A 21,798-nucleotide genomic window follows, 5' to 3' on the forward strand; every position below is an offset into this window, starting at 1 on the left:
TGGATTATTCTAGTTGTTAGCTTTTTGTTATGGAGTTTGTGACCCCTGGGGAGGACTTTTAAAGGCAAAACCACACAAAGACCTTAGATATTTATGTAAGCAAGTAAAACTATTCTGTTCTGCTAAACTAAGTGATTAAGGCAACTCAAAACAATCTTTGGGTATCTGTGTAAGCAAGTTACAGAAACAAAAAAATGTCACCCCAAAACAAAGGCATGAAGGCTTTCTTATAGGGAACTGAGGTAACTCTCTAGAAGGATTAGGTAATCTAAAATTTCATTGGTGGGTGCTAGGGGGGTCATAAGTGGTCAGTGGTCTGCATTCCTGTGCCCTGGACGTTTAACCGTAGGGTGAAATAGAGCTGCCAAACACAGACGGGCCATCCTGAGATAAGATATTTCCCCATTTTGTGGTTATCTCCAGGCTGTTCTTTGGGAGGGGGTTTTATGACCTTGTTTCTGGATTTTATGGTCTGTTCCTGGAACTGGTGCCTTATAGCCAAATTCCTGGGACTTATGGTCTGTTCCTGGAGCTGGTGCCTTATGGCCTTCTTTTCAAAAACCAGGCCTTGTCCTTAGATGGGGACAAATGGGGTTTATGTTGTCCTTCCATCAGGGTTACTGGTAACTTATCTTCCAGGGACCAGAGACAGAGACAAACAGCTGGTCTTTTTTAGATGTGACACTTTTCCTTGAGTTTTCTAGTTGGATTATTGGCTTGGTTTTTTTATTTGTTTGTCCTGGTTTTCTGTTTGTCTTCAAGTCCTGGACTGTCTCTGTCATGTCAGTTCCATCAGCTGTGTATTTCTTTTCTTTTTCTTTTTTTTATGAGATATATTCTTCATTTACATTTCAAATGTCCCCTTTCCTGTTTACCTTTGTATTTCTTAGGCATCACTCGGGAGTTATTTTTTTTTCTCTTTAAATTCAGTCTGTTTAAGTTCATTGATATCTTTGCATCTTCTTAATCTCCTTGACCTCTTTGATGAAATTTTTGTTGTTCTTGTAAATTCTGCATCCTGGGATTCAAGATGGCAGCAGCTGTCAGCACCCAAGGGACCTTGGAGCAGCTGTAAGGAGCCTGAAAGACCCATGGAGGCTTCAAGGGGAGACAAAGCAGAGGATGGGTCTGCAGAGTATACAGTATCTCATGAACAAGTGGAAAAGGCAAGTCTTACGGAAGATGCTTTAAAAAGTGGTCTCATGAAACTGGAAAGAAAGATGGCAGAGTGGAGCCATGTGCTTGGCAGAGTAGCAAAACCAGAGATGTTTCAGTAGCAATGGATATGGGGCTACTGCAGACAAAGGAGCTTGCCACTGCTAAGTAGGGCTGGTCCTCAGCGCACCGGGAGCTACATGGAATCACTGTTTATGTAGCTTTGCACAGCTCACTTTGCTGGGGGAGAAGAGCAGGGAGCCAATGGCACTTCCCACAAACTATAAGCATGATGGTCATGCTGAGAGAGTTGGCCAGGCAGTCAGCACTGAGGGAAGAGAGGTCTGCAGCAGCCTGGACCTCGTACAGATCTTGCCCTGGATGTACTGCCCAAACATAAGATCACCCTGACTTTGGGCAACAAGAGGTTATTCTAGATAAGTCTCAACAATAGTCTAGTGTTTATGGGGCTTCAGAAACCAGAAATCTTGAACCAGATCGATGACTCATTAAATAAATATTTGCTTATAAAATTGTTTGGGAGATATATACATATATACAACAGTTTGTAATCCCGCTTTGAAGGATGAACGTGCAGTAGAGAGGCGAGAAAGATGGCAGAATGAGGAGGACTAAGTGCGCAGGGGAAAGAGGCAGAACTAAAAGATGCCTTGGGGAAACTGACAGGTATAGGATCACAGCTACACTGGGGAAATGAGCATATTTTTTTAAGATTTATTTATTTATTATATGTGAGTACACTGTAGCTGTCTTCAGATTCACCAGAAGAGGGCATCAGATCTCATTATGGGTGGTTGTGAGCCACCATGTGGTTCTCCAGCCCGGAAAATGGGCATGTTATTACTGAGTAGGGCCTTCCGGGTAATGTGCAGAAGCCTGAAGCTCACATAGGTTTTACCCCTAAATGTACTGCCCAGCCACTTAATTGCCCTGGCTCTAAGCAACAACAAGATATCCAAGAGGAAAAAATGATTCATTTTCTGGTTTATTACTCCTCAGAAGACCTCAACTGGATAGAGCTTAGCGCAAGATGTGAAGAATCTGACTGGGCAGAGAAGTTGTATGTGACATAGAAAGACCCTGTAGGTTGTGGGCCTTGTAGTTGCCTGGAGCCTAGAAGTTGGAGGAGGGGTAGGCATACTAGAAAGATAAGTCAGCTATCTTTCTTTTTTTCTTTTTCTTTTTTTTTTATTAGATATTTTCTTTATTTACATTTCAAATGTTATTCCCTTTTCTGGTTTCCCCTCTGAGAACTCCCTAACCCATCCCCCCTCTACGTGCTCACCAACCTACCCACTGCCTCTTCCCTGTCCTGGCATTCCCCTACACTGGGGCATTGTTTCTTATACAGGTCAGGCCCACCTGTCCATGATGCCACAACTCACATATGGTGGTACATATCTGTAATCCTTGCACTCTGGAGGCTTGAGGCAGGAAAAGTATGTATTCAAAGTTAGTCTGAACTACAAAGTAAAGGACAGTATCCAAAAAGGAAGGTAAACTCATTTCTTTGTTTTATAAAGGCAATGTGAAGCTAAAACAACAAACACAAATTACAAGAAAAGAAAATGGCAGATCAGTATCCCTTAAAAGTCTTGGCATTAAAAATCTTCATCAAGACAGGCAGTGGTGGTGCACGCCTTTAATCCCAGCACTTGGGAGGCAGAGGCAGGCAGATTTCTGTGTTCGAGGCCAGCCTGGACTACAGAGTGAATTCCAGGACAGCCAGGGCTACACAGAGAAACCCTGTCTCGAAAAAAACCAAAAAAAAAAAAAAATCTTCATCAAATTAAATTCTGTGACCATTAAAATATTATTCATGGACTAGATAGATAAGTCATGTTAGGAGCCTTTACTGAGCAAACAGGAAGACTAAAGCTTGGATTTCAGCATACCTGTAACAAGACAGGCATCCAATGCATGCCTATAACCCTACCACTGAAGCAGAAAAAGTATTGAGACACTTGCCAGCTTCTAGACTAGGTGAGAAATTGTGGGCCATGAGTGTGGGAGGGACCCAGCCTCAAAAGAATAGGTGGGGAGTAATAGAAGAGGATATTCTTCAGCCCTAAATGGAATGCCTCCATCAAATCCCTTCGCTCAGGGTTAAAGGAAACCCACAGAAAAGGAGGCAGAAAGAATCTAAGGGCTGTACAGCAGGCAGAAGAGCTGGCCCGGGTGTGGGGGTTGCAGGTGAGCCAGCCTGAGGGTGTGAATACAAAGGAGCCGCGCCTCTTTGCTTGCTGGGCAATGGCACAGATGAGAGAAAGAGATCCTCCTCCCCTCCTCATTTCTCACCATCTATAGCAGGCAGGAAAGCTGGCTCTGGAGACTTGCGAGTGGGAGAAATGGCTGCAACACTTGGAAGAGAGGGCTCTGCACTTTGTCTGGGCAGCAGGGTAGAGCTGGCCCTGGTTTCAGGGGTTGCTGGTGAGTTAGCCCTGTAGTGAGAATGGGAGAGCCACTGGGCCGACCATATCCAGGGATCTGAGTTGGGACACCCCATCATCTAGCCCATCACTAAACTGCTGGAGCCCATGAAAAGGCCAGCCCTACAGGTCCAAAGCTGCAGGATCTCCATGGCACGGGGCAACAACAGGATAGCTGAGAGGAGTCCCTGAGAGGATCCGGTATTGATGGTGTAGCAGAAGCCAGAGGCCTCAAACCAGACCAGTGACTCATTGGAGTGAACATTTTGCAAGCAAATGAGTGTAGACAAAAGGACACACTATGTAGGACACACTATGACACACACATGGCAGCTTCAACAACAAGAGATTATTTTTTTCCTCTGTTGTAGGGAAGGTTGCAAAGATGGAGGGCAGGTAGAGAGAGAGATGAGTGGGATTGGGGTGCCTGGTGTGAGATTCACAAAGAACCAATAAAAAGTTAAAAAAACAAACAAACAAACAAACAAACACCAAGACTGTAAGGACCAGAGGGGATGGAGGACACCGAGAAAACAAGTTCATCTACATCAACCAAGCAAAGCTCATATAAACTCAGAAACTGAGTCAGCTTGCACAGGGCCTGCACAGGTCTGCACCAGGTCTTCTGCATATATGTTATGACTCCCAGTTTAGTATTTTTATGGGATTCCTGAGTGTATGAATAAGTGGGTCACTGATTCTTGTGTCTTCTCTTGGTCTCTTTTCCTTCTGTTGGGCTGCCTTGTCTGTCTACAATGGGCTGGGTTTTGTTTTATCTTATTATATTTTATTTTGTTTTGTTATCTCTTAGGTGCTTGTTATGTTCTAATGAGAGACACGAGGGGAGTGGATCCAGTTGGGAGGGAATGTGGGGAGGAGCTGAGAGGAGCAGAAGAAGGGAAACTAATCAGGATTTATTGTTTGAAAAAGTCTCTTTTTAATAAAAAGGTGAAGTATACTTAAGTAAAAATTTAAAAATGAGAAAAATAATCAGGAAAAAACTGAAATTCAAGGCTTCAATATTGGAAAGGAAAAAGTAAATGTATAAATGACATAACTCCTATGTTGCACAAAATACTATAGAATTCAGTCAATATACAATCAAATAGTTGCATTTTCATGCACTAACAATAAAATATGGAAAAGTAAATTTAAAAAATTCCAGTTCAATTCATAATAACATTAGACAAAATAAAACATTTGAGAATTAATTTAAGTAACAAAGCAGGAAACTTGTACACTATTAATTCCAGAACAGGACTGAAGGAAATTCAGGGGAATATAAATGAAGACATCCCATATTCATGACCTGTAATATCCTATATTGTGACGATGGCAGTGCTACCAAAAGCAATTCAGTAAATAAATTCAATTGCTATAAAATATCGTGGATGATTTTGTAGAAATAAAAAATACCCTAAAAAAAAAAAAAAGCCAGACAGTGGTGGCGCATGCCTTTAATCCCAGGACTTGGGAGACAGAGGCAGGCGGATTTCTGAGTTCGAGGCCAGCCTGGACAGCCAGGGCTACACAGAAAAACCCTGTCCTCTCCAAGAAAACAAGAAAAGTGACCTCAGTTTCTTCAAAAACACACAATTATTCTTGGACTGTGTTTTTGTGCCCTGCAGATTATGTAATAATCACACATTTCCTAGTCTTCTAAATGTATCTATAGGATTGACCTGGGCATACTCTGCAAGGGTCACGAGCCGTGACCCTTCCTGTGCCATTCCTTGTGTATATGTACATACTTGCTGTGTCACCTGAGCTCCCGTTCTAGGACACGATCATATTTCATTCACCAAAAGAATACTTATTCTGTGGGCGTTTGAGATCTCAGTTACACCAAAGCGGAACTAATCTAAAGCCCCCTCGCTGCCCATTTCTAAGACACTCCACTTAAATTTTGATTTCCCTCGAGGTTGCTACCTGAACGTATCTACTTAAACTTAGCCAGAAGCCAAGAAATGATCATCAATCTTTCTTTACACTTCCTATGATCACTTCGGTGGGCACAGGAGAAGATTTTAGACTTCAAAGTGGGGAAAAAGCATGTAAATATTCCCCAACTTCTGCAAGGCCACTTAAGGCACCTGCTTATACCACAACTATCTTTTTTTCTCACCAATCACAGACCACATGTATCCTTACACATAAAGCATGGGTTCATAAAGCACGTGGGCCTGAACAGTGATACTTCACCCATTCCTTTTGGCTAGCATGTATGTGCTCCCACCTGACTCAATGGCGTACTTGAAGACATGCTTCCACGCTGTACTGGCTGGTTTTGTGTGTCAACTTGACACAGGCTGGAGTTATCACAGAGAAAGGAGCTTCAGTTGGGGAAGTGCCTCCATGAGATCCAGCTGTGGGGCATTTTCTCAATTAGTGATCAAGTGGAGAGGGCCCCTTGTGGATGGTGCCATCCCTGGGCTGGTAGTCTTGGGTTCTATAAGAGAGCAGGCTGAGCAAGGCAGGGGAAGCAAGCCAGTAAGAAACATCCCTCCATGGCCTCTGCATCAGCTCCTGCTTCCTGACCTGCTTGAGTTCCAGTCCTGACTTCCTTTGGTGATGGACAGCTGTGTGGAGGTGTAAGCTGAATAAACCCTTTCCTCCCCAACCTGCTTCTTGGTCATGATGTTTGTGCAGGAATAAAAACCCTGACTAAGATACACGCCTTCACCATCAGAGACCAAAAGTTAGGCTAAACTAGTCATCATATTCCTAAAAGAGCAAAGCCATAGAAGGCTGGGATCCTTTATGTAGAATGGCCACGCCCTTCCTCGCACATTCCTATTGTACTTCATGTTCCATCTTAGGTGTATCTGTGCACACACAGAGAAATGGGCAGGCACACAAAAACCCACACATGAACAGTCAGTGGGGGTGTGACAATACATGAGCAAGCAGGCTAAGGAGGAAGTAGGTTGCATATAGTCTGCTTGAACTCCAGTTTTATTGTCTTTGATCACAAAGAATAGATAAACCAACAGATAATTAATAGTATTTATTTTTAAATGGCAGACAGACTGTTTCATTTTGAACATTCCTTTCTAGTTTTAAAAGGTGTCATTGGGTAAATAATCTGAAGAAAACACATCCCACAGATGTGGCAGAGGAATGCCTTATTGGGCATCAGTGGGAGGAGTGGTCCTTGGTCCAGTGAAGGCTCAATAGATTCCCCAACAAAGGGAAATCAGGGTTGGGGGAGGGGGAGGGGGTCGGGGGGTTGGGTGGAGGGGCAAATACTTGGAGGCAGGGGGTGGGAGAAGGGGTTGGGGGTTTTAGGAGAGGGGGAAACCAGGAAAGGTTTTAGCATTTGAAATGTAAATGAAGATTATATTTAATAAAAAAAAAAAGAAAACACATCCCACAGATGTGTTATTTCTTTTTAAAATGTTTTGTTTTATAAATAAATAGCATACTTCATATTGCACATATTTATATGCTAAGCAAAAAGCTAAAATGTTATATAACTGTAGATTGCATATAATTTTTACATAATTTTTCTTTTCTTTTTTTTTAAAGATTTATTTATTTATTATATGTAAGTACACTGTAGCTGTCCTCAGATACTCCAGAAGAGGGAGTCAGATCTCATTATGGATGGTAGTGAGCCACCATGTGGTTACTGGGATTTGAACTCAGGACCTTCAGAAGAGCAGTCAATGCTCTTAACCACTGAGCCATCTCTCCAGACCTCTTTTCTTTTCTTTTTTTTTTTTTAAGATTTATTTACTTATTTATTCCATGTGGGTACACTGTAGCTGACTTCAGACACCCCAGAAGAGGGTGTCAGTCTCATTATGGATGGTTGTGAGCCACCATGTGATTACAGGGATTTGAACTCAGGACCTTTGGAAGAGCAGTCAGTGCTCTTAACTACTGAGCCATCATCTCTCCAGCTCCAATTTTTATTTTCTATATATTTGTCTCTGGTTAACACATATTTAAAATGAGATTCATGATATATTTGTTGGTCAGTCTTAGTCACTCATTTACTGCTGTGAACAGACACCATGACAAGGCAACTCTTATAAAAGAAAGCATTTAATTGGGGCTGGCTTACAGTTTCAGAGGGTTAGTCCATTATCATCATGGTGGGAAGCATGGCGGCGTGTGGGCAGACCTGATGCTGAACAAATGGCTGAGAGTTCCATATCTGGATCTACAGGCAACAAGAGGACAGAGAAATTGGGCCTGGCTTGGGCCTTTGAAACCTCAAGTCTACCCTTGGTGACACAATTCCACTGACAAGACCACACCTACTCCCAGAAGGCCACACCTCCCAATTCTTCACAAGTAGTGCTACTCCCGGGTGACTAAGCATTCAAATATGTGAGCCTTTTCATGAGCCAGGTGTGATGGCTTGAATGAGAAAAGTCCTCCGTAGACTCAGGTATTTGAACACTTGGTCCCCAATGGGTGGCAGTGTTATGGGCAGTTATAGGGAAGTGCAGCCTGGCTGAAGGAAGGAAATTATTAGAAGGGGCTTTGAAAGTTTATACCATAGTTTCACTTCCATTTATCTCTCTCTGCTTCCTGCTTGCAGCTGAGTATGTAACCCCTCCACTTCCTGTTTCTGCTGTCATGTCTGCTACTTGCTTCCGTGCTTCTCCACCATGATACATTCTAGTATCCATCTGGAATGAGAAGCCAAAATAAATTCTTTCTTTCATAATTGTTTCAGATTGTGGTGTATAGTCTCAACAACATAAAAGTAACTAATAGGGGCTGGAGAGATGGCTCAGCAATTAAGAGCACTGGCTGCTCTTCCGAAGGTCCTGAGTTCAAATCCCAGCAACCACATGGTGGTTCACAGCCATCTGGAATGAGATCAGACACCCTCTTCTGGTGTGTCTGAAGGCAGCTACAGTGCACTTACATAAAATAAATAAACAAACCTTTAAAAAAAGTAACTAATATACTGGTCTCATGAATAATTTAAGTACTGCTACTCAACTTGACACTTGGTATTTGCAGATCAGATAGTTATCTTGGAGACTTCTTGAAATACTAAAGTGTGAACTTTTACTTCATTTACATTGGACAGTAATTAGGGTAGTAATTGTTATTGATTAGTAATTTAATAATGTGTAGTTTTGAATATTTCAAAAATATGGACATTAATAAAATAGCAAAGATAGATTCATTTAGTATTTGTATATAAAACTATACATTATTACAGGGGTTGGGATTGGAATTCAGATAGCCTGATCTTAAAGACTAGTCCCCCTGATACATAATACCAAAAACCTTATTTTAAAAGGGAATTTTATTATATATACATATATATGTTTTTCGGACTATTCCCTAGGAAGACAAAAATTCTCAGAAGTCCTTCCTAACAGTTACCTCAAATAAACTTCTAGAGTCCAAAATCCATGAATAATTTATTTTTAAAATGCATGTATAGGTCTCTGGCTTGTTCCAGAGATGTCCCCTCAATTTCTGTTCTCTCTCCCAGCCCTCTCACCCCCACCCTGCTCCCCTACACTTGAACCCCACCCCTGTTCCCCTCCTCACGTCTTCTCCCCCCCCCAGTTCTGTCCTTCCATCACTTCCCATGTCTATCTATTTTATTTTCCCTTCTGAATGAGATTCAAGCATCCTCCCTTGGGCCTTCTTTCTGTTTTGGTGTGCAGCTTGGCCTTCATGTAGGTCCCCTAACAATTGGATCAGGACTCTGTTGGCTGCCTTTGGAATGTCCTTCCCCTAGCTGGGCTGCCTTGACTAGCCTCAGTGGGAGAGGATGCATTTAGTCCTGCTGTGACTCTAAAGAGAAAGGGAGGATAGAATGGGGGGAGGAGGTATGAGGTGAGACTGAGAGGAGAGGGGGGCTGTGATCAGGATGTAAATAAATAGAAAAATGAAAGCATAAAAAGAATTAAGGTGAAATTATATATATATATATATATATGTATATATATATAGCTTTTTTTTAATGTTTTAAAGATTTATTTTTTATATGTGTGGGTGTTTTGCATGCATGAATGTCTGTGTACTATATATACACTTCCCAGGGAGACCAAAAGATGATGATAAATTCCCCTGGAACTGGAGTTACAGATGATTGTAAGGCACCTGCTATGGCTTCTGGGAACTGAGCCCAGGTCCTTTTCAAGAACAGGAAGTGCTCTTAACCAATCAGCTGTCTTTCCAGCCACAAGTTTAAAAAAATTGTGTGTGAGAATATATGCCTGTGTCTGTGTGTGGGTATGTACAAGTATGGGTGCAGGTACCTGTGGAAGTCAGATGAGGATGTCAGGTCCCCTGAAGCTGGAGGCAGCTGAGAATTTCCTGACATGGGGGGTCAGGAATGGAACCTGGGTCCTCTGCAAAAGTGATGAGTCACCTCCAGATCATATTTTTAACATAATTGGGACCTAAACTCTAGTGCAGGACTATGTGGTGGCCTAAGATTGATAGCCTAACCTCAAGGCCTGAAATACCCTAAAACTAAAGATAAATCAAACTAGGGGAGTAATTAGAGTCTCCAATTGTTGTTTCCCTGGGATAAAGATGAAACAAAAAGGAAAATTAAAAGCAATCCCTGGTATCAAGAATCTGGCCTGGTTCATACAGGTAGGCCTTGTTAGTCTCTTGTTGGACATAATTCATTTTGTAGAATCATAACCTTATACAAAGCTTATGGGAAGCTTAATAAAATGAGGCAAAGCTAGGCCACTTAATTTGTTTAAGAATGTCCAAATGAATGAGTACTATGTCACTCTTCTTAATATCAAATACTCCCATACAGAAGCTAAAACACGTGCATCTTTTTTTTTCTCCATTGTGTCTGCATGCACACACATGCATCTGTGGAGGTCAGAGCACAACTTGTCAGAGTGCATTATCTCCCTGCCCATGGAGGTTCTGAGGACCAAACGCAGGTCATCAGGCTCACTCTCAAGTGCCATTCCCGGCTGAGCAATCTTGCCAGCCAGTGTTCAACTGTTTTACCAAGTACAGCTTTATCATCCTTCTAGTTTTCCAAGATACACCGTGGCTAGTATATATTGAGCTAGTACCAATAAATGGTTCCTACTTTTGCCTGTATCCAATCTACAGCAGCCCCCTACTTCTTTAAATATTCCACCAAAGCACACAAAGACCAAAGTCTCCTTTGTGTTCTAACACTTAGGGATCCATTCTATTCTCTGTAGTGTGTATTATCTTTCTGTGCAGCGAGACTGAAAAAGCCTTGATAAACCCTAGGTGCATTCCTTACATCCTTTTGGCAGAGGACACTAACATGGCAGTTGTAGCAATGGGGTCCTTATCAGGGTAAATCCAGATGAAGCACATTAACCATTCTAGTGCATGGAGAACAGAAAAGGCCATGGGATGCTGCAAGGCACTAGGCTTCTCTGCAAAACAGCAGGGAGAGTCACCCATGTTCATGTTTGTTTGTTTGTTTGTTTTTACAAGTGTCCCACACAACCCAAGCTGTTATTAAATGCCTTATATAGCTGAAGCTGGCCTTGAACTCCTGGTCCTCCTGCAGATATCCACCTTCCCAGTGCTAGGATTACAGGAGAATGCCCCCACCCCAAGCTTTAAAAGTATTTTTTTATGTTCCTGGTTTTTTTAGTGCATAGTAACAGTATCTGCGGAGTGAGTTTGGAGGCAGTAGTAAATTTCAAAGGTCACTATTAATCATTGTGAAAAGTATGCAGCTGTATTTACGGCTTGCACATTGGCAGCAGAATCCCTTGGTTCTTTATAGTTGTAAGTTGTCTGTTTCCCTATATACTTCCACTTACTGCAATTCAAGAGAAAAGCACCAGATCATCTATTATTATATCTGGGAGAAGATCTTGGCTTTGAAGGTCCTGCCTAGAAAGGAATAGAAAAGGTAAAGCTTTTATTTTCTTTCCCAGTTTTACCAGGCAGAAGTAAGAAAAATAGGCAGTGCTAGAAACTTACCTCTCTGGACCACAATATAAAAAAGGAAACATGTTCAATAGTGGATAGTAGAAGAATAAGTTAAGCAATGCTTTTGTTCTATGTGGGTTATAGTTCAGTGAGATCACTTCACAAACATTTGGGATGGAAGTGTAGGTAGGCAGCAATAATAAAACAGAGTTAGCATTTCCTTGCCACTCACAGCCTCTATGTGACCAAGAAGGTCCCTTGGGTGTATAGGTGGAGGATAGGTGTAATTCTTCATAGAGTTTGTCAAAAGGAAAAGCCTTTCAGGGGAACATCTGAGTGTTCTCAAAGGACAAAAGCAAATTCATCTCTGGACAGTCTGAGCAGCTTTATTCCACTGTCCCTGGTCGGTGCTGCCCCCCAGTGTCATAAGGGGATATAGACAAATAACACTGTAAAAAGGTAAAAAATTTAAAATATAGAATAGCACATAGGAATCTGTTATTTGTAGAGTACTTACATTATAAAGTAGAAATGAATTTACTGGATTTTTGTTTCCCTGCAACTCAATCTGAAAATTAAAATTAGATGTTATAAATAATTTTGGAATATGCCTGTTAAACAGGGTTGGTAAATTTGCATACATGTATGAACACATAAGAATAACTTATAGAAAAATAATTTGTAGAAAACAAATCAAAATATTAACAGTGTTCATCTCTGGTGAATGTGTCATTGATTTTAATTAATGTATATTTTTTAATATTTTTATGTCTCTTCCAATGAACATACTGCCTTTATAGTTTAAAAGTTCATTTTTAAACCATAAAACACCATGACATTTTTATTCATTTTATTTTTCAGTGAATGAACACAATATGAAATATACTTTCAGAAATGGTGACGTGTCCATTTCAGTGAATGACTCAGTATATCATGAAAGAAAAAAGGTACACTGTAATCACAGTTTTCACAATTACACAAGACAATATTTGCAACATTTGAAAATACTGTAACTCACATATCAATTATAAACAGTAATTTCAATACAATTGAGTTTTATTAGTTAGCACAGTCACATACAAGCAGAAGCCTTGCACTAGCTGTTATCAATAATAAATGTGATTTTGCCTGAAATTCTCAACCATATGCAGGCCTCTTAGGCATTCAAGTTTTAAATTCTACTGCATATTTACTGCAAAATGAAGCAGGCACAATAAAATTAAGTCCATTGGCTAAAGCTCTAAGAAGATAAGGGGAAAAATAGCAAAGCACTCTTAGGTAGGTTTCCAATATTTTCTTTGCAAACAAATAATCTCATTTAGCACTTCTAATAATATTCACAGCCACAGATTAATAGGTACATGGCACAAGGACTTTAGAAGAATTATACTACACACTATATTAATGCCTTTAATCATTTATCACAGTCTACATGTCTTGAAAAGATCATACCACTACAATGCAAGGTCAGGTTAATTAGTATTTGAATTTTTAAACTGGCATGACAGGAAAAATTGCAGAACACAAGACAATATTAACTGCTTACGTCTCCAGTAACTGCATGTAGAGCAGTTAATTAATTTCAGAAGCATCTACTCTGCTTTAACGATCAATATCTTCAACCAATGCCTCAAGATTTTTGCAACAGGCTTTCACCTCCTCAATTGCAGCCATCCAATCATCATAAATAATTTTGTCATAAATTTCATCATTAACTTCCCTAACTACACCCTCCTGCTGAGATTCAAGTGCATCTCCTGAGAAAAATAACACCGACCTTGGAATTATGTAAGTACGCAAATTATGACCAAGTAAAAAATCATCATTCTCATCCCCTCCATTTAAGCTGATCCCATGAGGAGAGAAGAAATTGAAGAAAGAGTCCTTGGGAAAATCTTCAGTCACGGTTCGGACGGTTCCCCAGATGCGATGTCTCTGTTTCTTCTTGATGGTTCTCAGAGTGACGTTCTTCCCTTCGTTCCAATCTATGTCGCAGCCAGTGGCATACTCAATGGCAGTTCCCCTGTAAGGGTGGGGATCGTAGCACGCAAGCTTTGACTTCAGCACATAAGTCTTTGTCAGCAGCTCATTTTTGAAATATTCGTTGGGCTTGAAGTGAAATTCGAGTGTGAAGCTGAGAGGCTCGCCAGGCTCCGAAAGCTTCACTTTAATATCCGTCAGCAGCTTCAGAATAGGTTCGTCATACTTCTTGATCATAGGAGTGATGGCTTCAACATTCTTTAAAACAGTCAGCCAGAAATCTGGGATCCCCTTAGGATCCTCTTCGTTAGCCTCTTCTCCTCCGGTGGCCCCAGCACTGTCATCTTCCTCCTCCTCCTCTTCCTCCTCGTCATCATAATCATAATAACAGTCCTCATAACCATCATCTTCATCCACATATTCATGCACCATGCCCTCTTCGTTGCCGTTCGTCTCTTCCTCCTCATCCATCTCCTCCTCAAAATAGTCCTCACAGTCGGATTTATACTCGCATTCCTCTTCGGTGGGCTCATACACTGCATTGATGATCTGTCGTCTTTTTTCTAGCAAGGGTTGATACATTTCAGCAAACTTCCTTTCAATGTCATGAAATTCCTTCAGGAATTTGGATTCCAAATGGGCAGCTCTTGTTTGAAGCTTTTTAAGAGCTAACACTCGGCACTTAACTTTCACTGGGAGACTTTCAACAAAATCGGTATCTAAAAGATAACCAATAAGTCCTTTTGGACGGTCTGCTTCTGAGTCCTCATCAGCACCTCCGCTTTTCTCAGCATCTTCCCCAGAGCCTGCAGCAGCTTCTTCGCCTTTTCCCTCTTCCCCTGCCCCAGCAGCCACGGCTTCTTCACCATGTTGCCCGCCATCTCCAGGCTCAATGGAGGCACCTTCACTGTGGTCCTGACTTCCCCCGGGCCCCTCCGCCATTACCTGGCTACCAAGCTCTTCTTGGTTGGATTCACACAGTTCCTTGTGTTCGACTGCCTCGGCCATTGTTTTCAATAGATCGCCTGCACTTATGGTGGCTAAGCCCGCAGATCAGGAGACCTGATCTCCGCAGGAAGACTCACCAATACAGCAGATGCGCGATGATCTGGCAGAGATGGACCAAGAGGCAGCGGCGGCTGGACTGCTGGAGTGATGGCAGGCAGCAAGCAGTAGGGATAAAGGCGGTGCTGAAGCTGGGATAGCAGAATTGAGAGCCGGCTGTCTGGGCGGAGACCGGAGGCCGCCTCTAGGCCCTGAAGAAACAGGCTAGAGACTGCAGAGAGCCGCAGTGGGCAGACCTCCGCAAGCAGCTGCTCCAGCCACTCGGAGGCGGGGGATGGAGGAACTGGTGCCGCAGTGTGATTACGCAGTTGTCTCTCGGCTTTTTTTTTTTTTACTGTATGCAGCTTGCTGCGTCACCCCTTCCCTCCCAGGACTCTTCTCTAATCTCATTTGCCAGGCCGTAGTGATTGACAAATCCTGAGCCAGTAAATTAGTAGATGAATCAAATTTTCAACACCTCTTGCCTTCCCAGGTTCTCTAATATGGCTGATTTTTCTACCTATCTCATCTTCCACCCTATACCCTGCGGAATTTTGCAGAAATGCAGTATCATTCATTCCGTTTTCATCTGATACTATATGTTCATAATTTCAAAAGACCTATATGGAAACAATGACAAAGAATGAAAAAATGGGCAAGGCACCTAATCGTCTTTCGTCTATCCCCTTGGTTATAACCTGAGGCTCTGGGGACGAGAGGAGGGTGGGGGAGGGGCGGACTAAGAGATGCTTTGAGGTTTAAAATTACCAAAAATAAGCATAGGTGGCCTTTGGATGATGCAACTTGACACTGGCTTAAATATTCTGATCCCTAGATTCTGTATTTTTCACAACCTGTATGATTTTAAATTGGAAAGTTCTCATAATATTTCCCGATGAGGAAGAGATGACGGTGTGTGTGTGTGTGTGTGTGTGTGTGTGTGTGTGTGTGTGTGTTGAAGCCTGTTATAAAAGAGCCAGCTATGTGAATAGTGAGCATATAGGACCCCAGTCCTAAATTGTCTTTCCACTTTCCCGTTTGTGATGTTGTTTTAGCCTGTAATCAGCACTAAGACGGAAAATCAGCAGTTCATGGGTAGCTTGGAGTACATGTGATTTTTGTCTGAAAAACCCAAAACAGACCAAACGAAAGAAAAGCCATTATGAATCTTACAAAGAAAAGCCAAATGTAGAATACTATTATGTTTTTTAAAATCACAGAATTTTCTTGACGTTTTGAAGTTTATTGGAATACAAATATCAGCACTAAAGAGATGGTTAAATATATGATAGAACATTCATACAATAGAAAGCTATGCAGTAAATTAAAATTTCCTCTAGGTAGGGAGAGGTAAGATATCTCAGTGAGGGAAGGTGCTTGCTGCATACACCTGGCAAACTGATACCTAAACCCATGCAATGTTAAAGGAGAGAACTGACTCTGTACAGTTAGCTGCACCCTGGCCTCCACACGTGACCCATAGACCTCACCTTGATGACACCCATCCAATAATAAAATAAGACTTTCAAGAATTGTTTTTAAAGATGACAAATATCATTAATCATGTAAGTGTAAGTCAAAATCATATCTGGATACAATTTTATACCTATTGAGATAGCTTAAAATATAGAAAATACAGCACTCTGGGAGGCAGAGGCAGGCGGATTTCTGAGTTCGAAGCCAGCCTGGTCTACCGAGTGAGTTCCAGGACAGCCAGGGCTACACAGAGAAACCCTGTCTCGGAAAAACCAAAATCCAAAAAAAATATATAGAAAATAGCAAGCGGAGGTGAGGGAAAGGACAGTGGAAATCAGTATGCCTATAGCTCAAAACATTAAACATGATTATTATGTGATCAAGCAATTCCACTTCTGGATGTGTGTGTGTGTGTGTGTATGTTTATATATATATATATATATATATATATATATATATATATATATATATATATATATAAACAAAACATCAGATGTTTGCATACCCATGTCCATAGCACATGTACATTAGCAAAAACTTAGAAAAAATGGAGAAATGGCTTAGCAGGTAAGAGCACTCTCTGCTCTCCTAGGGGAACCAGGTTTGGCTCTCAGCATCCATGTGGTAGATCACAAGTGCCTATAACTACAGTTCTGGGTCATCGGACATTCTCTTCTGACCTCTGCATACACCAGACACAATGTGTTACATACATACAGGTAACGATATATGTAAAAACTTTTTCAAAGTTGGAAATAGCCCAAGTGTTCACTGATGGATCAGTGGACAAAAAAAAAAAGTTGATAATTTTTATTAATATGTTGCATATATTTTAGTGCCCAATAAAATGGTGTTTTTGAAATACTTGTAATTTTGGTAAGATTCATTTTTATCACTTTTGTGCATATATGTCCAAATATACATGCATGCATATATATGGAGATCAGAGATAGACATCAGATGGCTTCTTCAATTACTCTTTACTTAGTTTTTTTGAGAAAAGGTCTCTCACTGAACCCAGAGCTCAATGATTCAGCTAGACTGGCTGGCCAGCAAACTCCGGGGACCCTGCTGTTTCTTTCCCCGCAATACTGCAGCAGCTAACTTTCATGTAGATGGCTAGAGATCTGAACATAGGTCCTCCTGTTTGAGCAGCAAGCACTTTACTGCCTGCCTGCAGTATCTTCATAGACCAATTTTATTATTTTTAGTGGACCATGTTTATTGTCATAAGGAAGAAATCCATGTAATCTAAAGTATCAAAGGCTTCCTCCTGTGCTATTCTTAAATATTTATACTTTTAGGTGTTCAATGTAGGTCGATGGATCTCTCTTTGAGCTAATTTATGTATGTTGTTTTATGACCCTTAGCTTAGCTACAAAAAAATAAATAAATAAAACCTTTTCACTTCTTTTGACCTTGATTGGTCTAGAAATCTTCAAACTCACTAGACCCATAGATGTAAGGAATTCTAGACTGTCTGTTTCATCAATCTGCCCATGCCTGTCCTTATTACCATATCATCATGATGTCTTGATTACCACATCTTGAATTAACTTTTACTATAAATTACAAGTCCATCATCATTTCTTTTCCAAAATAACTTTGGCTAGTATAATACATTTGCAATTTTTTTTTTTTTGTATTTGGTTTTTTCGAGACAGGGTTTCTCTGTGTAGCCCTGGCTGTCCTGGAACTCACTCTGTAGACCAGGCTGGCCTCGAACTCAGAAATCTGCCTGCCTCTGCCTCCCAGAGTGCTGGGATTACAGGCATGCGCCACCACTGCCCGGCTCTTTTGCAATTCTATACATAGTTTATATACTTGCTTGGTTTCTGAGATCAGGTTGCACTATATAGCCCAGGCTGGTCTTAACTATATAGCGAGCCCAGGACAACATCAAATTTGTAGCACTTTTACCTCTGTTCCCTGAGGCTGAGATTACAAGCATGCATTAATATATCTAACTCACCATATATATTTATGTTCACCTTGTCAAGTTTTTCTGGGGGAGGGAGAGACTAAAAATTGTGATGAGGTTACATTGGATTAATAGAACAATTAGCATTTTAACAATATCAAGTTTTATGTGAAAAAAAGTAAATTCTCTTAGAGTCTATTTTTACTTTCTCTAAAGAACAATGTCCTAAAGGTTCATTTATGCTGTGACTATTAGCATTTTCTTCTATTTCAAAGCTTAGAAACTTTCCATTGTGTGTACATACCTAGCTTTAACGTTCATTTATTGAAAAGGACTTAAGTTTGCTCCAAGTCTCCTGTAAACAACACTGCATGTGAAGAGGAGAGCAAGCATTTTTTCAATCCTGTTTTCTTTCCCTTTGGGGAATTGATAGGGTTGGCAAATGGTTATTTTTTAATAAAGCCTTCATGCAAATTTCTAATCTCCCTGCTCTACATCTCTGTGCACTTTGGACTTATTTGAGGTTTCATTTCACAAACAAGCAGCATTGAAATACTTTACAAGAAAGAACATAGTTGACAGTGAAGAATAAAGAACTTAGAATGCCCACGGGAGGAGATACAGAGACAAAGAGTGGAGCAGAGACTGAAGGAAAGACCATCCAGAGACTGCCCCACCTGGGGATCCATCCCATATACAGACACCAAACCCAGACACTATTGTGGATGCCAACAAGTGCTTGCTGACAGGAGCCTGATATAGCTGTCTCCTGAGAGGCCCTGCCAGTGCCTGACAAATACAGAGGGGGATGCTCACAGCCAACCATTGGACTGAGCACAGGTTCCCCAATGGAGGAGCTAAAGAAAGGATTGAAGGAGCTGAAGGAGCTTGCAGCCCCATAGGAGGAACAACACTATGTACTAATCAATATCCCCAGATCTCTCAGGGACCAAACCACCAACCAAAGAGTACACAGTGAGGGACCCATGGCTCCAGCTGCATATGCAGCAGAGGATGGCCTTGCTGGACTTCAAAGGGAGGAGAGGCCCTTGGTCCTGAGAAGTCTTGATGTCCCAGTGTAGAGGAAAGCCAGGACAGGGAAGCAGGAGTGCGTAGATTGGTGAGCAGGGGGAGAAGGGATGGGTTGGGGGATTTTGAGGGGGGACCAAGAAAGGGGAAATCATCTAAAATGTAAATAAAGAATATATCTAATAAAAAATAGTAAAAAAGAAACAAACAAACAAACAAAAAGAACTTAGTCAGATAGTAAGAGTAGTTGGGGGCAACAGAAACTCGCAGGTTAGAAGTACATGAATAGCTGCCCTAAGAGCCTTGGTCTTCCAAAAAGCCAGGGAAGTAAGAATGGCAGAAGCTTCAAAATGCATATTACAAGAAATGGTATGTTTCTATGCAGTGAGCCTTGGGCAGAATAGGGATACAGGTTTGCATAGGGGGGCCTTAGCCAAGTGGCCATCTCTGTTTGTGCAGTATTTCACTCTATCTTCAAAACCAGTCCTGGAAATTGGACTTTATTCATCCACTTAAATGAGAACCAGGCAGCAAATGACTTAGTGACATCAGTTTCCCTTCCTGTGCAGGCTGCTCTGTGCCCAACCCAACGGCCCCTGTGTACCCAGCAGAGTCGTGCTTACAGAAAGCAAACCAGGAATGAAAGATCCTACCCTAGCTTTCTTGATGACAGATGATGGTCTCTTCTTAATCACCGCTAATTTCTTAGCTCCAGCTAACCAGCATCAATTATCCCAATAGTCTCCTTCTCCTTTTGACTCTAAAGCCAGAGCCAAAAGCTGTGCTGCTTGCTGGGGCTGGAACATGGCTCCCTTGTTCTATTACACCATCACCAGCTTTCTGTTTTATAACTCCTTCACTGCCTAAACGTGGGTGTCTTGGAACTTGCCCTGTAGATTGACCTTGAACTCAAGAGATCTGCATGGCTCTACCTTCTGAATGCTGGTATCAAAGGTAAGTACAACCATCCCTGGATTTAAGATTTTTCTCTACTTGGAACTTGTTCTATACCAGGCTAGCCTTGAACTCAGAGATCTGCTTGCCTCTGTCTCCTGGGATTAAAGGTGTGTACCACCTTCGTACCTAAACTTAGCTGGGTGGAATCTTGCCCCAAGACACCACTCCCTTAATCTATTTTTTTTAAAAAAAGATTTGTTTATTTGATATATGTAAGTACACATCAGTTGTCTTCCGACGCACCAGAAGAGGGTGTCAGATCTCATTACAGATAATTGTGAGCCACCATGTGGTTGCTGGGAATTGAACTCAAGACCTCTGGAAGAGAAGTTGGTGCTCTTAACCACTGAGCCATCTCTCCAGACCCTGTTTATTTCCCTGAACAATGGATTCAGATCCATTTTACTTCTTGGTGCCCCTTTATTACCTGAACCATATATTTTATAGTTTTCCATTCTAAGCTTGCTAAATTATCCAAAACACCCTTCATGAGACTTAACCAGAAAACAAAGTCTCTGTTGGGCTTTTCTGAGACTTTCTTCGTTAATGTAATTAATATAAATCTCTTAACCTTAGTCTTAGGTAGACTCTTCAGACAAGGGCAAAATCCTGCCATATTCTTTACTGAAATATTACAAGAATAGTCTCTTGGCCACATATTAAAATTCTCCTCTGAAACGTCTTGAGCTAGGTCTGCACAGTTCAAATCACCCTCAGCAACAAAGTCTTCCATATTCCTACTAGGATAGCCCATTAAGCCCCACTTAAAGCATTCCATTGTTTTACAAATTCAAGGTCCCCAAATCCACATTCTTCCAAACAAAAGCATGGTCAGGCCTATCACAGCAACACCCCAGTCCCTGGTACGAACTTCTGTCTTTGTTAGATTTTTACTGCTGTGAAGAGACACTATGACCAAGGCAACTCTTATAAGGACAAAATTTAATTGGGGCTGGCTTACAGGTTCAGAGGTTCAGTCCATTATCATGTCAGTAAGGATAGCAGCATCCAGGCAGGCATGGCACTGGAGGAGCTGAGAGGTCTACATCCTGTCGCAAAGGCAGCCAGGAGAAGGCTGTCTTCTAGACAGCAAGGAGGAGGCTCTGAAAGCCCACCCCCACAATGATACACTCCCTCCAACAATCCCACACCTACTCCAACAAGGCTACGTGTCCTAATTGTGCCAGTCCCTGGGCCAAACAAGTTCAAACAAATAAGTCTATGGGGGCCAAACCTATCCAAACCACTACAATGCCCAAGTCCAAAGTATCACTGTCTGTAGAACCATGAATTAGATCTGCAATACTTATTTGCTGTTTTTCTGTCTGCTTGTTATTGCCTGGCTGACAAAAGGCAAATGGTTCATACTTTTTGCTGAGGGGACTCCAGCTAGCTCTTCCATTTTGTTTCCTTACAGAAAAAAAAAAAAAAAAAAAAAAAAAAAAAAAAAAAAAAAAAAAAAAAACCTGCCTTGGCTAGCTCTCTTGGACCTGCGCCCATTTGTTCAGTGGCAACCTTTGCCACATTACCTACACACTTCTGGAAGCCTACACCTTTCTTCTGATGTATATTTAGAAAAACCATTACCCTTTGAGATGCCTTATTCACAATTTTGTTTCAAATGTCCATATTTCCCACAATTAAAGCATCAGGCCTTTTGATCAGAGACCTCTAGCTATAGCTTAGCCTATTATATTAGTATGGTATATGTTGGAACAAATATCAATCATAGTCTTTATCCATTCATCTATGGGCACTGCCTGCACCTTCAGTAGTCTTATGACTTTTTTATGTTCTGTATTCACATCTTTGAAGGCTAGGGTCTCTACTAACAACTGCCCTGCTTCTGGGTTAGATGCAATCTTATTTACTGCTGAGATTAATATTAGTAAAAAAAAATCAGTAAGG

General features: G+C 41.3%; 2 protein-coding genes across 2 annotated transcripts in view; both read right to left on the reverse strand.

Moving 5' to 3' along the window:
• Nucleotides 1-12,025: 12,025 nt before the first annotated feature.
• The window catches only part of LOC127675582 (serine protease 29-like), a 45,344-nt gene continuing 35,571 nt past the window's right edge, over nucleotides 12,026-21,798 (reverse strand). The window contains exon 6 of the mRNA XM_052171643.1: nucleotides 12,026-12,051. Within this exon, the coding sequence (XP_052027603.1) occupies nucleotides 12,047-12,051 (5 nt within the window). The 3' untranslated portion in view covers nucleotides 12,026-12,046. The remainder of the gene's footprint in view (nucleotides 12,052-21,798) is intronic.
• Nucleotides 12,359-14,794, reverse strand: Nap1l2 (nucleosome assembly protein 1 like 2). The gene has a single exon (XM_052171644.1). It carries the CDS (start codon nucleotides 14,469-14,471, stop codon nucleotides 13,086-13,088), a length of 1,386 nt encoding a protein of 461 aa, XP_052027604.1. The 5' UTR covers nucleotides 14,472-14,794; the 3' UTR covers nucleotides 12,359-13,085.

This window comes from Apodemus sylvaticus, chromosome X, assembly GCF_947179515.1.
Source record: "Apodemus sylvaticus chromosome X, mApoSyl1.1, whole genome shotgun sequence".
NCBI classification, from domain to species: domain Eukaryota; kingdom Metazoa; phylum Chordata; class Mammalia; order Rodentia; family Muridae; genus Apodemus; species Apodemus sylvaticus.